Genomic DNA, 13,093 nt, shown 5'->3' with positions numbered 1-13,093 from the left:
CTCCTTTTAAGAGGTTATAGAAACAAGCTACTGAGTTGGGAAAATGTTTGCAAACTAAATATCTGACAAAGGACTTGCATATAGAATATATAAAGAACTCCTAAAGTTCAACAATATAAAAAAGCAAACCAATTGAAAAATGAGGAAAAGACATGAAGAGATAATTTTTCAAATTTGATATACATACAAGAGGTCCCATATCACTAGCCATTAGAGAAATGAAAATTAAACATACAATGAGATATTGCTGCACACCTCTATGAGACTAGTTAATGTTTTTTTTTAAAAAGGACAACATGAAATGCTTGCAAGAATGTAGAAAACCTGGACCACTCATATATTGCTGGTGGGAATATAAAAATGATCCAATCCCTCTGGGAGATAGTTTGGCAGTTTGCTATAAAAGTATACATCCAAATAACCAAAATTATAAATGAAAAAGGAGAAATCACAACGGATACAGCAGAAACACAAAAAACCATAAGGGAATACTATGAACAACTATACGGCAACAAGTTTGACAATCTGGAAGAAATGGACAATTTCCTAGAATCTTACAGCCTGCCAAAACTGAATCAAGCAGAAACAGACCAACTGAACAGACCGATCACTAGAAATGAAATTGAAGGTCATAAAATCACTCCCTACAAATAAAAGTCCAGGACCACAAGGCTTCACAGGTGAATTCTATCAAACATATAAACAGGAATTGGTGCCCATCCTCCTGAAACTCTTTCAAAAGGTTGAAGAAGAAGGAATACTCCCAAAGACATTCTATGAGGCCACCATCACCCTCATTCCAAAACCAGACAGAGATACCACCAAAAAAGAAAACTATCAGCCAATATCATTGATGAATATAGATGCAAAAATTCTCAACAAAATCTTAGCCAACCGAATCCAACAACATACCAAAAACATTATACACCATGACCAGGTTGGGTTCATCCCAGGTTCACAAGGATGCTTCAACATACGCAAATCCATCAGCATCATACACCACATTAACAAAAGAAAAGTCAAAAATCATATGATCATCTCAATAGACGCAGAAAAAGCATTTGACAAAGTCCAACATCCATTCATGATCAAGACCCTCGCCAAAGTGGGTATAGAGGGAACATTCCTGAATATCATCAAAGCCATTTATGATAAACCCACAGCAAATAGAATACTCCATGGGGAAAAACTGGAAGCCTTCTCCCTCAAATCTGGAACAAGACAGGGATGCCCACTCTCACCACTGCTCTTCAACATAGTTTTGGAAGTCCTGGCCACAGCAATTAGACAAACAAAAGAAATCAAAGGCATCCATATAGGAAGAGAAGAGATCAAACTGTCACTGTATGCAGATGACATGATACTATACCTAGAAAACCCTAAGGACTCAACCCCAAAACTCCTTGAACTGATCAATAAATTCAGCAAAGTGGCAGGATATAAGATTAACATTCAGAAGTCAGTTGCATTTCTGTATACCAGCAATGAAACATTAGAAAAGGAATACAAAAATATGATACCTTTTAAAATTGCACCTCACAAAATCAAATACCTCGGAATACACCTGACCAAGGAGGTAAAGGACCTATATGCCGAGAACTATAAAACTTTGATCAAAGAAATCAAAGAAGATGTAAAGAAATGGAAAGATATTCCATGTTCCTGGGTTGGAAAAATCAATATTGTAAAAATGGCCATACTACCCAAAGCAATCTACAGATTCAATGCAATCCCTATCAAATTACCCAGGACATTTTTCACAGAACTAGAACAAACAATCCAAACATTTATATGGAACAACAAAAGACCCAGAATCGCCACAGCAATCCAGAGAAACAAAAACCAAGCAGGAGGCATAACTCTCCCAGACTTCAAGAAATACTACAAAGCCACAGTCATCAAAACAGTGTGGTACTGGTACCAAAACAGACAGACAGACCAATGGAACAGAATAGAGAATCCGGAAATAAACCCTGACACCTATGGTCAATTAATCTTTGACAAGGGAGGCAAGAGCATAAAATGGGAAAAAGAAGGTCTATTCAGCAAGCATTGCTGGGAAACCTGGACAGCTGCATGCAAAGCAATGAAACTAGAACACACCCTCACACCATGCACAAAAATAAACTCCAAATGGCTGAAAGACTTAAATATACGACAGGACACCATCAAACTCCGAGAAGAAAACATAGGCAAAACACTCTCTGACATCAACCTCATGAATATTTTCTCTGGTCAGACTCCCAAAGCAATAGAAATTAGAGCAAAAATAAACCCATGGGACCTCATCAAACTGAAAAGCTTTTGCACAGCAAAGGAAACCCAAAAGAAAACAAAAAGACAACTTCCAGAATGGGAGAAAATAGGTTCAAATGATGCAACTGACAAGGGCTTAATCTCTAGAATATATAAGCAACTTATACAACTCAACAGCAAAAAAACCAATCACCCAATGGAAATATGGGCAAAAGACCTGAATAGACATTTCTCCAAAGAAGATATACAGATGGCCAACAAACACATGAAAAAGTGCTCAACATCGCTGATTATGAGAGAAATGCAAATCAAAACTACCATGAGATACCACCTCACACCTGTCAGCATGGCCATCATTCATAAATCCACAAATAACAAGTGCTGGAGGGGCTGTGGAGAAAAGGGAACCCTCCTGCACTGTTGGTGGGAATGTAAACTGGTACAGCCACTATGGAGAACAGTTTGCAGATACCTTAGAAATCTATACATAGAACTTCCATATGACCCTGCAATCCCACTCTTGGGCATCTATCCGGACAAAACTCTACTTAAAAGAGACACATGCACCCGCATATTCATTGCAGCACTATTCACAATAGCCAAGACATGGAAACAACCCAAATGTCCATCAACAGATGATTGGATTCGGAAGAAGTGGTATATATACACAATGGAATACTACTCAGCCGTATAAAAGAATGACATAATGCCATTTGCAGCAACATGGATGGAACTAGAGACTCTCATCCTGAGTGAAATGAGCCATAATGATGAAGACAAATACCATATGCTATCACTTATAACTGGAATCTAATATCCAGCACAAATGAACATCTCCTCAGAAAAGAAAGTCATGGACTTGGAGAAGAGACTTGTGGCTGCCTGATGGGAGGGGGAGGGAGTGGGAGGGATCAGGAGCTTGGGCTTATCAGACACAACTTAGAATAGATTTACAAGGAGATCCTGCTGAATAGCATTGAGAACTATGTCTAGATACTCATGTTGCAACAGAACAAAGGGTGGGGGAAAAACGTAATTGTAATGTATACATGTAAGGATAACCTGACCCCCTTGCTGTACAGTGGGAAAATAAAATAAAAAAGGTATACATACACAATGGAATACTACTCAGCCATAAAAAGAACAAAATAATGCCATTTTCGGCAACATGGATAGAACTAGAGACTCTCATACTGAGTGAAGTAAGTCAGAAAGAGAAAGACAAATACCATATGATATCAGTTATATCTGGAATCTAAAATATGGCACAAATGAACCTTTCCACAGAAAAGAAAATCATGGACATGGAGAACAGACTTGTGATTGCCAAGGGGGAGGGGGAGGGTGTGGGATGGATTTGGAATTTGGGGTTAATAGATGCGGACTATTGCCTTTGGAATGGATAAGCAATGAGATCCTGCTCTATAGCACTGGGAACTATATCTAGTCACTTATGATGGAGCATAATATTGTGAGAAAAAGAATGTACATATGCATGTGTGACTGGGTCAACTTGCTGTACAGTAGGAAATTGACAACACTGCAAACCAGCTATAATGGAAAAAATAAAAATCATTATAAAAAAAGTATACATACACTTACTGTATGACCCAGCTCTTGTGCACTTGTCCCAGATAAATGAAAAGTTTTATCTACATAAATACCTGTACATAAGAGTTCCTAAAAGCTTTATGAATATTAGACAGAAACTGGAGAAAATGAGATGTCATATAATGGATAAATGGTTACACAAACTATGGTACATACATACCATAGAATATTACTCAGTGATAAAAAAGAATAACTACTTACACTTGCAACATACACACCAATGAATTCATGTAAAACTGATGAAATATGAATAAGGTCTGTGGACTTATCAATGTAAATTTCTGTTTTCCTATTGGATTATAATCATATAAGATTTTGTCATTGGGAGAAACTGGTTATAGGGTACTTAAGATCTTTATGGATTCTTTTGCAACATAATTTGAATCTATAGTTGTTTCTAAATAAAAAGTTTTTAAAATAAGGTAATTCAAAAAAAATTTCCAGTAAGATATATTCCTTGTTTCTCTCATTTCTATTTGGAATTACTGAATAGTAAAAAATGCACGAAATTATATCTGTCACTTTCCTTTAACATCATCATAAATTTTATGTGTAATGATATTTATATTATAGTTGGTTCAATATTTTAGTCTCTCTTATTTAAAAAATATATAATATTCAGCAGGTGTATTTCCCATCTTAACCAGCATCATGATCATTTCCAAGCACCTTCCAATAAAGATTTAATGTAGTATCTGAGATTGTCTCAGGAATAAAGCGAGAGAAGAATCTGATTGAATAGAAAATATTTACATTATTAGGGTGTCAATATATAGCCCAAATCCTTTGCTAAACTGAAATTAATCTATTTGCATAGAAATGAATATGATAGTACTTTTAATTTAGATGGGATATATACCTTATTATTGTTTTAGCAAAGCATGTAGGTGTTTATTAAGAGAGGAGAGAAGATAGGTGTGGGGAAAGCACAGGCAGGCTCTGGTGGTGCAGTAAGAAGAGGGAAAAAGAGAAAGAGAGACAGACAGGGAAAGAGCAAGAGAGGAAGAGAGCAACACGTGCTTTTGAGGTTTTTTTGTTTGTTTTTTGTTTTGGCTTTTGAGCGCCACACCTGTGGGCTACAGCTGCTGGCCTACACCACAGCTATAGCAATGTGGGATCTGGGATCCAAGCTGCATCTGCAACCTACACCACAGCTCACAGCAACCCAGATCCCCAACCCACTGAGAGAGACCAGGGGTCCAACCCACATACTCATGGATACTAGTCAGATTCGTTTCCGCTGTGCCACAATGGGAACTCCCAAGGTCTACTTTAGATTCTTCTGATCAAAGGATGTTAAAACTATTAGCTTTTCATCTGTTGTCTGTGGACCAATTTAAAATGTAATGGTTCAGTGTACTCAGGTCTTGAGCTAAATGATAAATTTATTGTTCCAATGTTTATATAGCATTTCAAATGTGATCGTCAGTACTTCTTGCATATATAGTTTTCAATAGATACATTCAATTCAAAATGTAAAATATCAAAAAGCCCCTATTCTTGCCAGCAGTTTGGGAAATGAGTGGGAAAAGGGTCTTGCTTTGCCCCTTTGCTTCCACATGGGTAAAGTAGGGTGGAAAACCCCAAAGGTTCTACTCTAAGGAATCTTGGAGGGTCAGGGGTTGTGCTGGGGGTTTGGGATGGAAATGCTATAAAATTGGGTTGTGATGATCATTGTACAACTAAAAATGTAATAAAATTCACTGAGTAATTTTTAGAAAAAATGAATCCCAGAACTGATTGTTAGAACTATGTAACACAATGTCATAATGTGCGATTGATTTGGTTGATTTAACTAACTCTGTGGAAAAAAAAAATCAAAGCCTCGCTGGACTGACCAATCAGTCTAGTCAAAATGCTTGAGTCAAAACTAAAATAGCAATTTCAGTAAGTCATACTGGACACAGTTGAAATGGACATCACTGCCAGGAAAGCCCAGGTCATACAGACTTTGAAATGTCTGCACATGAAAATTCAAGACAAAAATGCAAATTATCATTTGAGACATGTGTCACACTTTCACCCAATTTTACAAGCTAGAATAAAATGTGGGCTACACGAAGCATACTCTATTGATATTTCTTCATTTTCTGAAAATTTCCACGTAATAGCAAAGCTCGCATTTTATAATTTCCAGAACTATAAATCATTTTAAAAATCATGATGATATTACTCAAAACAGATGTGAAAACATATGTTTGCCACAGTTGTATAAACTGCCTACTTGTCAAGCTTAATAAATGTTGAGACTTCTAGTTTAACAACATTCCTTTTTAAGAACTAAAATCTATTTGAGGAAAACATATTTTATCTTAATATCACAAATGTAACTGGTAGAACTTGATATAGAAAATACCATTTAAAAGAAAGCTTTTCATTATAACTGGAGAGGTAGAGTTTAATATGCTACTCCTGTCTATTAATGTCCTCATAAAGATGTGTGACCAACCTATTTGAAATGAATATAACTGTTTCATTCCGTAGCAAGAGATTCAGAAATGCCAGTGCACGCCACTGTGTATGTTATGAAAATCAGTTAGTCTACATCTGTACTAGTACTCCAGCTGATTTTTCATGAGGCACAGCATTGTGTACTTGAGCACTGCAGTGCACAGGCCAGCCCTAGATGCCATTTTGACTTATGAGGGTTGTAGTTCTGACAGAATCATATGTATCATGTATTGCTTGAGATTTTCCTAGAAAAGCTGCTTTACTTCCAATCTGTCCTTCAAATAGTCATGACTCTCTGGAAAAGGGGTTTCAGGAACACATTGTTGCTGGGTTACGAATGAATTTTTTTTTTTTGTCTTTTTGTCATTTCTTGGGCCACTCCCGCGGCATATGGAGGTTCCCAGGCTAGGGGTCCAATCGGAGCTGTAGCCACCGGCCTACGCCTGAGCCACAGCAATGAGGGATCCGAGCCTCATCTGCACCACAGCTCACGGCAACGCCAGATCCTTAACCCACTGAGCAAGGGCAGGGATCGAACCCGCAGCCTCATGGTTCCTAGTCAGATTCGTTAACCACTGAGCCACAACGGGAGCTCCTGAAGTTTCATTTTTAACTACAATTTCATTACCTGTGTAAGAGTTTGGGTAGTTTAATACACTGAACCTGACTTCTTCCATTCTCACAACTTTTCAGAAATCAATCACTTACGTCTTGGGGCCCCAGAGGGTATAGCCTTTCAGCGTTTGGATAAGAAAAGATGAAACGTGGCAAGGAAAAAAACAATAGATTAATGAAATTAAAATCATGCATTATTCTAAATTCTAACTAACATGCTCATCTAGGTAATTGGGAAGTGAGCTCAGTCTAGAGAAGAAAGAAAAATTCCTTCATTAACTCTTCAGCTCACGGAGTGCATTTTCTATATATTATGAGCATTTTTAGTAGAGACAAAAAAATGTACCTATAGTGAAGTACAATCAGATCATCTGATGATCTGATAAATTACATGTCAGTTTATGTTCCTTAGCTTAGAATTACTAACTCATGGTGACTGTTATAATGCATAACCTATATCTGCCAATGTATTTTCCTTTACTTTCTAACCTTTACATCCTTTTTCTGTTTGTTTTTATAGCTGCCCCCGTGGCACATGGAAGTTCCTATGCTAGGGGTCAAATCAGAGTTTCAGGTGTAGGCCTATGCTACAGCCACAGCAACTGCAGGATGCAAGCCACGTCTGTGACCTACGCCACAGCTCACGGCAATGCTGGATCCTTAACCCACTGAGCAAGGCCAAGGATTGAAGCCACATCCTCATGGATACTAGTCAGTTCTTAACACACTGAGCCACAATGGGAACTGCCTTTGCAGCCTTTTTCTTTTTTTCTTTTAGGGCCGCACCCGTGGCATATGGAAGTTTCCAGGCTATGGGCTGAATTGGAGCTGCAGCTGCCAGCCTATGCCATAGCCACAGCAATATGGGAATTGAGCCATGTCTGTGACCTACACCACAGCTCATGGCAACCAGATCTTTAACCCACTGATCGGGACCAAGGATTGAACCCACATTCTCATGAATACTAGTTGGGTTCCTTACTGCTGAGCCACAATGGGAACTCCATTTTTAAAACAAAATTGTACTCAGCTTTTATATCAAGATAGCATGATTTTGAAATTCTTACTCTACTTTAGATAGATATCCTGAGGAAAAACTGTATAGTGTGCAGAAATGACACATGTACATCAGTTGATCAAAAGCCAAATTGCATAAATATTTGGATGACGACATAAATACTTGATTGGAGTAACTTGCTAAACTTTCATTTGAAATGTCCAAATTAGCATATACTTTTAAAAATCACTTTCAAGGGGTTCCCATCATGGCGCAGCAGAAACAAATCCAACTAGGAACCATGAGGTTGCGGGTTTGATCCCTCACCTTGTTCAGTAGATTACAGATCCAGTGGTGCCCTGAGCTGTGGTGTAGTTCGCAGATGCAGCTTGGATCCCATGTTGCTATGGCTGTGGCGTAGGCCAGCAGCTGTAGCTCTGATTCAACTCCCTAGCCTGGGAACCTCCATATACCGCTAGGGTGTGGCCTTAAAAAAAAGCAAAAAAAAAAAAAAAATCACTTTCGAGTGTTAAGGGAAATATCTCTCCTCCATGAGAGCAGCTCAAGTTTTCAAACATAACCATCAAAAGATGATTTACTTACACAGAGTTACCAAAGTGCATATATAATAAGAGGGTCAGATGTCTCCGACCAGGCATATTAAAGGGGCTTAAGGTAAAGTTTCCAACCATAGGCACAGAGAAACTTTGGACTAATATGTTATTTACTGCATCAATTAAACAAGCTTCCGGTATTATTTTTTTGTTTTACTACTAAAAGAATTTATCTAAAGCCAATATGGATCTCTTCTGACTTAGGGAAATGTGGATGCAATATGCAGCACTAGGATGTTAATTGAGTTAGTATCTGATCTTTATATGTATATCAAATAAGCAAAAATCATTTTACCTTTATTTTCCCTTTGGAATTTTTTGATAGTTGGTCCATTATCCTGATCAACAACAAGTTCCTCTCTATTGTTGGGCATCATAACTATAAATAAGAGATATAACTGAGTAATTTTCTTGCAAGACACCCAAAGAAAAGCAAAAAAGCATTACAGAAATAGTTATTTCACTCCAATAACAGCTAACATTAAGTTTATACACCTCTACTTTTGAATCAGTGAAAAGATTTTTGTTGGTCTGATGATCATAAAATTTAAAAATCTATAAGCTGCTTAATCATGTGAATTTTAAAGTAAAATTTATAGTGCATATATAATTGCCAATATATTTTCTTTAAATCATTGAAAATATTTCCCCTTTTAAAGTTCATGTGAAAATTAGCTATTTACCTCCTTAATTAATAATATAGTTCCCAAAATGCTTCTTAAAAGAATTTAGCACTTAATTTCATGAGTTTAAAATAATTAAGCATTTAATTCACTTCATAGTGTTTTTGAAAATATACAGAAAAAATAATAGATAAAATATAAAATATAATTTTCTGGTGATTGTTGTAAATGCTTCTTAAAAAACAGTTATATTGAAAGAGGAAAATCATGTCAATTTTCAGTTTATTATATAATCTCCTTAGTTATATTTTATTAAGGTGTTAATAACACTATCAATAAGATATGGTCACTTTAACCCAAAAATCATCAAATTTTTTCTTCATTTATAGACATTCATACTTGGACTATTGTGGAATGTACATAGAAAGTATAATTACTACCAAAGCAATTAGAAATGTTTTATGTTGTCAAGATTTTTTTTAGATTATATTGCTTTAGATAGATTTTATTTCTAAATATAAGATATCTCTTACAATATGTCTATCACAGAGTATAAGTATTTCCCTGTGTGCTTTGCTTTTAGACAGAACTCGATAAATAATTCTCTCTCTCCCTTTCCTCTATCCTCCTTTCCTCATCAATGCAAAGATTATCTTGATAGAATAATGTATGCTTGGTTTCTTGATTCATTTACAAGCATTCAGGCTATATCCCCAGGTTCACTCAGACTCCCTTGAATCAGTAGCACACATTTTAACAACTAGGTTAATCTGTATCCACAGAACAAAATTAGGAATCTTCTGTCACCTCTTCCAGGAATTAAACTTTATTTCCTTATGGTCTTTAGCCATAAGTTCTAACTCAGTGGTTCTTAACACTGCCTGCAAGTTAGAACCTCCTGAGGAGATACTGAAAAGCAAAACAAAAATGCTGCTCCTTGGCTCTATTCCAGACCAGGTAAATGAGACCCTGAGCATCCAGATTTGTAAATGCTTCATAGGTGATTACAATGGGGAGTCAGATTTGCGACCCACTGAACTCACTATGAAGCTAAATAGGTACAAACAATATATGATATTTGTACCTTAACTGAGACTTAGATGAATTTCCACAAGGGAGAAATCATTCTTATCCTTTCCCAGCACAAATCCAGAACCTAAAATCTTACTTAATCCCTCAAATTACTCTCCTACCCCATAAAAACATTATTTTGGAGAGGCTTGAGGCAATCACTGTTATAAAGCTTAAAAATCTATAATTCACATTTTAAACTGTCCCTATAGTAAGACTAGAAGAAAAGCAGAAATCATTTTCCCTAAAGGAAATGAATACTTAAGAAATTAGATTGTGTAGGTACACAAGATTGAGGAAGATTTACCTAGCTCACTTGGTTCATAATTATTATGCACTACATGAAAATTTGTTATAGCTTATTATCTCCTGTTGTCTGATCCTACTCAGGTATACATACATATGTATTCAGCTATAACAAATAATCAAGGCAAAGCCACACAGAGAAAAACAGTGCTTATCCCCCACATTTCCTTAGCACTTTCAATTTTTGAAGTGTTTTTCCCCATATTATCTCATCTGACTTCACAAAACTCCAGTATACTAGGCAGAGCAGTAATTATTTCCATATGTTAGGCAAAGATAATCATGGTGGTTAGGTGACATACACAAGATCTCATAGCTAGTTAGTGCCAGACTGTGGCTACATTCAAGCCTTCAATATGCAACATCACTGACAATAACATTATAATAGCTCTTGAAGAGTATCTCTAGTGTAAGACTTCTGAGACAGTAAAAAATAAATGTAGAGAAAATCATGTTAAATACTTGTGATCTAAATTGTTGAGGTTGTAGCAAATCATATGTTGATTCAACTTTTTAATCACTCTTATATGATCAACTGCCTAAAGGATATTTTATCTTCCATTATTTGAAGGGTGCTGTAGATGTAACAGGTGATTTGTATCCCACTAGCTGTCAAATACTAATATACTGAATTAACATATACTCTAAAAAACTCCAAATTGTTCCCATGGGATCCAATGATATAGTAAGTGATGGCCCTTCCAGAGAACAAACTTCTAGGACTTTTTTTGTTGATATTGCTTCAGCAATAAAAAATGACCACTTTTAAAAGTCATCTGTATTAAGGAAGCATCACTAGCTCCCCCTGGATTTTTTCTCCCCTGTCTATTGCCTATGAAGAATTTCCTGGAAGACTATCTTTCAAATCCTTGTTTCAGGTGAGATACTCACCCATTCTTTCCGAATGGTGATCCATCTGAGAGGGAGAGCTGGACACACTGCTGCTGGGGTGGGAGGAGGTCTGGCTCCCAGGGTGATGACTCTCTTCCAGAGAGGGAGCAGGAGAAGGACTCTCTGGGATCCGTTCCTTACACAAAAGGAAACACAAAAGGAAATATCATCTGTGCACCAAGTTTTTCATGTTGGTTGAGTTCATAACGTTTGAAACGTTGACCTCTCATTCTGAAAGTGTATACAGCCACAACACCTGGTCTTAAACATATATCTTTAGACAAAAGTGTATTTTTTGTTCTTGGGAATTTAATGGAATATCGTGGGGGTTAAATGAGAAGATGGAAGGGTTCAGTGCCATGCTGGATGCATGGTAGAGGCTCAAGAAAAGGTGATTTCCACTTGCTTGCCTAGGAAATTCAGCAAAGAGTATGAAGTGAAATTATTATTAGTGAAGGTTATTGTTATTGTAAGCTTCTGCATTGATATAAGGTTCAGGACATAACCTGGATGTTGATCCTACTCTTTTGAGTAAGAAGAGCTCCCAAAGATAAACACTTGAGAACCTTGGAATAAAACTAACAAACAGTGACACCTGGCACATGCTGAGTCTTTCCTCACTGAAAAAAATTATAGCAATAATTTACTTGTAATCTATCAGACTTTAGGAATTCATCTTGAATTTTGCCAACAAAATGGTTTGGCAGTCACAGAACACAATGATGGGTTTTCAAAACTAAGACCTATCAATATCAATTTTATAGTTATTTAATTTTTATAATTTTAAATAATGAATTTGAATACAAATAAGATATTTCTTTCACATACATCTATAGTAACTGTTATGGAGCTCAAGACTTCTGCAATAATGAATATTACTAAAAAACTCTGAAGTTTTCAGTATGCATCACAACCTGATGAATAAATCTGACAATCATTTAGTTAATTTGATCAATAAAAAAACAAATTGTGGTGTTTATCCATATACACAATAAATGTGACTAGGTGATAGACATGCTGGGTCAGAGACTGTTTCTTCTATAAAATTTAATTCATCCATAATAAATTTCTTAATTAAATGTTCTAATTATGCATAATTGCAACATCAGTAGTCTAATCATCAAAATATTAAAAATTAGTTCACAAAATAAGCGCTTATACATTTTCACATAGGCTTTGCTTGAGAGGCCCCAAATTGATAATTCTGTAAGAAAAACTATTTAATGCAAAAGCAATAACATGAAAGTTAAAGGCTATTATTTCATTAGTAGAAGTAAATATTTTGCAATGTCTATCATTGTGGCAGGCGGAATAATGCCCCCACCCCATCAAAGATGTTCAATCCATATATTAATAGCTGGACTTGGAGGCAGACAGAGAAGGTCTGAGGGAAATATGATTACAGAAGAATGGTCAGAGAGAGAAGATTGAAAAAGCAAGGAAACTGCTTCTTTCCTAGAGGCTTACAGAAAGAAATTCTGTCAGCACCTTGATTTTAGCTCAGTGATGCCTATGTCAGACATCTGACCTACAGAACTGTGAGATAATAAATTTGCATTGTTTTAAGCTACTAAACTTGTTGAATTTGTTAAAGAAGCAATAAAGAACTAATACAGTTATCAATGTAGTATGTTCATCTTAAATGGTGCTTTATATTA

At 36.2% G+C, this 13,093-nt stretch overlaps 1 protein-coding gene across 4 annotated transcripts in view; it reads right to left on the bottom strand.

Annotated features, from left to right (window-relative positions):
• Positions 1-13,093, bottom strand: part of DACH2 (dachshund family transcription factor 2) — a 561,187-nt gene that overhangs the window by 86,922 nt on the left and 461,172 nt on the right. For all 4 annotated transcript variants that reach the window (XM_021079680.1, XM_021079681.1, XM_021079682.1 and 1 more), the window contains 2 exons: positions 11,436-11,571; positions 8,840-8,923 (listed from right to left, as the gene is read on the bottom strand). In XM_021079680.1, coding sequence (XP_020935339.1) covers positions 8,840-8,923; positions 11,436-11,571 — 220 coding nt within the window. The remainder of the gene's footprint in view (positions 1-8,839; positions 8,924-11,435; positions 11,572-13,093) is intronic.

Source organism: Sus scrofa, chromosome X (genome assembly GCF_000003025.6).
Source record: "Sus scrofa isolate TJ Tabasco breed Duroc chromosome X, Sscrofa11.1, whole genome shotgun sequence".
Lineage (NCBI taxonomy): Eukaryota > Metazoa > Chordata > Mammalia > Artiodactyla > Suidae > Sus > Sus scrofa.
This window is presented reverse-complemented; position numbering and strand designations above follow the sequence as displayed.